Source organism: Tursiops truncatus, chromosome 4 (assembly GCF_011762595.2).
Source record: "Tursiops truncatus isolate mTurTru1 chromosome 4, mTurTru1.mat.Y, whole genome shotgun sequence".
In the NCBI taxonomy this organism is placed as follows: domain Eukaryota; kingdom Metazoa; phylum Chordata; class Mammalia; order Artiodactyla; family Delphinidae; genus Tursiops; species Tursiops truncatus.
Genome location: NC_047037.1, coordinates 83,775,536 through 83,778,786, shown reverse-complemented (window position 1 = coordinate 83,778,786; position 3,251 = coordinate 83,775,536). Strand labels below are relative to the sequence as shown.

General features: G+C 46.2%; 1 protein-coding gene across 1 annotated transcript; it reads right to left on the bottom strand.

Moving 5' to 3' along the window:
- Positions 1 to 954: 954 nt before the first annotated feature.
- Positions 955 to 1,551, bottom strand: ZNF80 (zinc finger protein 80). The gene is given in 3 exon segments (XM_019922157.1): positions 955 to 1,014; positions 1,016 to 1,198; positions 1,201 to 1,551. Coding segments are annotated over 3 exon segments (594 nt in total).
- Positions 1,552 to 3,251: the final 1,700 nt, after the last annotated feature.

The following is a 3,251-nucleotide window of genomic DNA, read 5'->3' as shown; positions in this document are numbered from 1 at the left end:
AAGTCAAAAAAAAAGAGAAAGTGCTGGGTGTTCAAAACCACATGAAGAAAGACATTAAAAAAACACTAAAGCCTTAAATAGTCTTAAATGATGCAGTAAAATGTACCCATTCATATGTGGATCCTTATCTCCTTAAATATAAAATAATTAAACGCGGCAGTAGTTTAAATATTCTAATTCGTTACAAGTTTCAAGTATTTCATGACTTAAGCCTGCCTATTTCTCACAAAGACTCGTGCTCCTCAAGACTAGAGATACTGTTTTAGAACAAAGAGTGCTTTCAATGAATCCTTATAGAGCTGCCTTCAAGTGCCCAACTCTCCTGTCACTAGACAGATGTGAATATATATATATATATTCCAGCTCCTGGAACCAAAACTCTCAGTTCCTAGTTGGCTAAGGACCGAAGTCCTGCACAGTGACAGGCTACAACAGTAGCTCAAGACTTAGCTACTATATAGCTATATATATATGACAAATAAAGGATCAAGGCTCTTTTGCCTTTCAGACATCCCCAAAATAAAGAACCAAATTCAAATTTTCACAGGTTTGGTTCTCAGAGAAGTCTGAAAGAAGCTGAGCATACGTTTATTTTCTTCTCTTCTATAGCACCCTCCTCCTCGTTGTTTTTAAAATATTCCTGAGATGGTTTAGTGATATAACCTGTGGAGAGAGCTATGGCTGAAGTTTCTGCTAAGTGCACGATAACCAAGAGGTTTCAGATGCCAAGTAAGATATTTCCCGTGGCCCAAAGGTTTTTTCTTAGTAGTTACATTCAAAAGGTCTTTTCTCAGTATAAGTGCTCTGATGTTGGCTGAGGTAGGCCCACCTGCGAAAGGTCTTCCCATTTATCTTAATTAATAGTTTCTCTCCAGCATGAATTCGAGGGATGAGCAGCAGCTCTTTTCTATAGTCTTTGCATTCAGAGCGCTTCTCTACAGCAGGACTCAAATGTCAAGGAAGCGAAAAGCTGTCACAGAAGGCATTCCCACATTATCTGCACTCACAGGTTTTTTTCTCCAGTGTGGATCTTATTATGCCGGACAAAAGCAGAGTGGTGGGCAGAGGCCTTTCCACATTCCCTGCACTCATAGGGCTTCTGGCCAGTGTGAGTCCGCGGGTGGTACACGAGATGTGACCTACGGTTGAAGGCCTTCCCACACTCTGCACACTTATGGGGCTTCTGCCCAGTGTGAATATCCTCCTGTGCCGGACGAAGTAGACCTTTTCACGAAAGGCCTTCCCACACTCCTGGCACGCGTAAGGCTGCACTCCAGTGTGAATCCACTGCTGTAGAACAAGGAGGCAATTCTTGTTAAACACTTTGCCGCATGCTTTGCATTCGTAGAGGGTCTTCCCTGCAGGACCCAAGGTGTCACTTGGTCCCTGTGAGTCACATTCACGGAGAGCATCTCCTGCAGAGTCTTGCTTTTGTAAAACCCTTGAGCACAGACGATCATCCTTCCCCACCCCACTGCGCTCCAGGCTAATTTTCTTAAGGAGAACGTCCTTGTGGGAGGTTGTAACTGGCTTTAAGTGCCCTTCCTGCATTGCCAACAACCCTTCTTCATCTCTGGCTTGCTCCAACCTGGAGAACCTTCTAGCTCCCTGAGTCAGTCTTCCCTGGAGCAAGACTCACCTGGACAGGTGCTTCAGCAAAGAACTCCCTTTCCTGTCTCTTACTGCTGCTTCTGCTGTTAGATCCACTCTGGCTTGGGAACAGCACGGCCCAGTGAGACACAGACCCTGCAGGTCTCCAGTGTCACTTCCCAGGACAGGGTCTTCTGGGCCTAGTCCAGATGCCCTCACTCCTAACAAATGAAGGTCGCGGACACGTCCAGCACCGCTGCCCGGGACGCTACTGCAATCGAGCAGGGCAAAGGTCCACGCCGCACCAGCCTGCGCAGAGCGCGCCTCCGACTACAGATACCAGGGAGCCCTGCGCTCAGCAGCTGCCGGGACTACAAGTTCCAGAGGCACCAGTTTACTCCTGTACTTCTGGGAATTGAATTTTCAGTTACTCTGGAAGGAAGTTCACAAGTGTGGTTGGAAATTCTCTCCAATTTTGGCACGGGGAACCTCCAAACATGCACGCGCACATACACGCAAGGAATTTGGCCCTGCAGGGTGTGGGGACCCTACATACCGCTTTACTTTATCCGCTGACCCACATCAAACTGTACCCAGAGGATGGGTGTTAAAGTCAGTTCAACCCAACCAACTACGGAGTTGGAGAAGGCTGGACATTCAGGATCACTTTTACATTGTTGATTGTCTTGTCGTTAGTAAAACCACATTGAAACGTTTTGGCCTTGCCTCCTAAAGGTCTTTCCAAAGAGAAGCTTTCCCACACGGGTACCAGGAGACATGGACCCAAAGGTACCCGATAGCAGGCACCAGGAGAGAGTCCAGGAAGGAGGATGGATAAACGGCTTCTCCACAGAATGGACTGTTATTCAGCGGCGCGTCAGTGCTCTAGTTCGCTGCTGCAGCGGGGGAATCGGAAGCACCACAATTTACGTTTCAGAATCTTCAAAAACTAAGGGCCCATCAGTGCCAAGTCCTGGAACTGGTGAGGACGGGAGAAAGACCTGGGAAAAGCCAACAGAGTTTTCTCACCCAAAGGGTTTGGTGGAAGTCAGTACAGTCAGGAGACAAAGCAGAGAGCTCAGCTGTATTTTTTCCAGACAGCAGGACTCTCCCTAGGATGGAAGGCAGTAGTGGATGGCCATGACCGAGGCGGCTATGCATGAGCTGGTCTGAGTAGGTGCTGGACTGTCTTGCCCGGACAGGTGTCCCTGTCAGTCTCAGGATGCTACACATTTGATACAAAGTTCTTTCCAGCAGTGGTTCTCCAGTTGTGGTCCGTGGTCTCAGTTATGTACACTTTTAAGAGTTCAAGAAAGGCTGATCACTAAATACTGGTGTCATAACCATGATAATGTGGGCAATTACAAAATTAGTTGGCTTTGCTTCTTGGAAAAGTCTAATTTTATTCTTTAGTGAATTTGTCTTTCAATATATGGTTTAAATGGTATATAACAGTTTCCAAAATGATTAATACTCAGTCATTTAAGCTACCCCAGTAGTAGTGCTTTTATTTTATTATTTTTTAACATCTTTATTGCAGTATAATTGCTTTACAATGGTGTGTTAGTTTCTGCTTTATAACAAAGTGAATCAGCTACACATATACGTACATCCCCATATCTCCTCCCTCTTGCGTCTCCCTCCCACCCTCCCTATCCCAC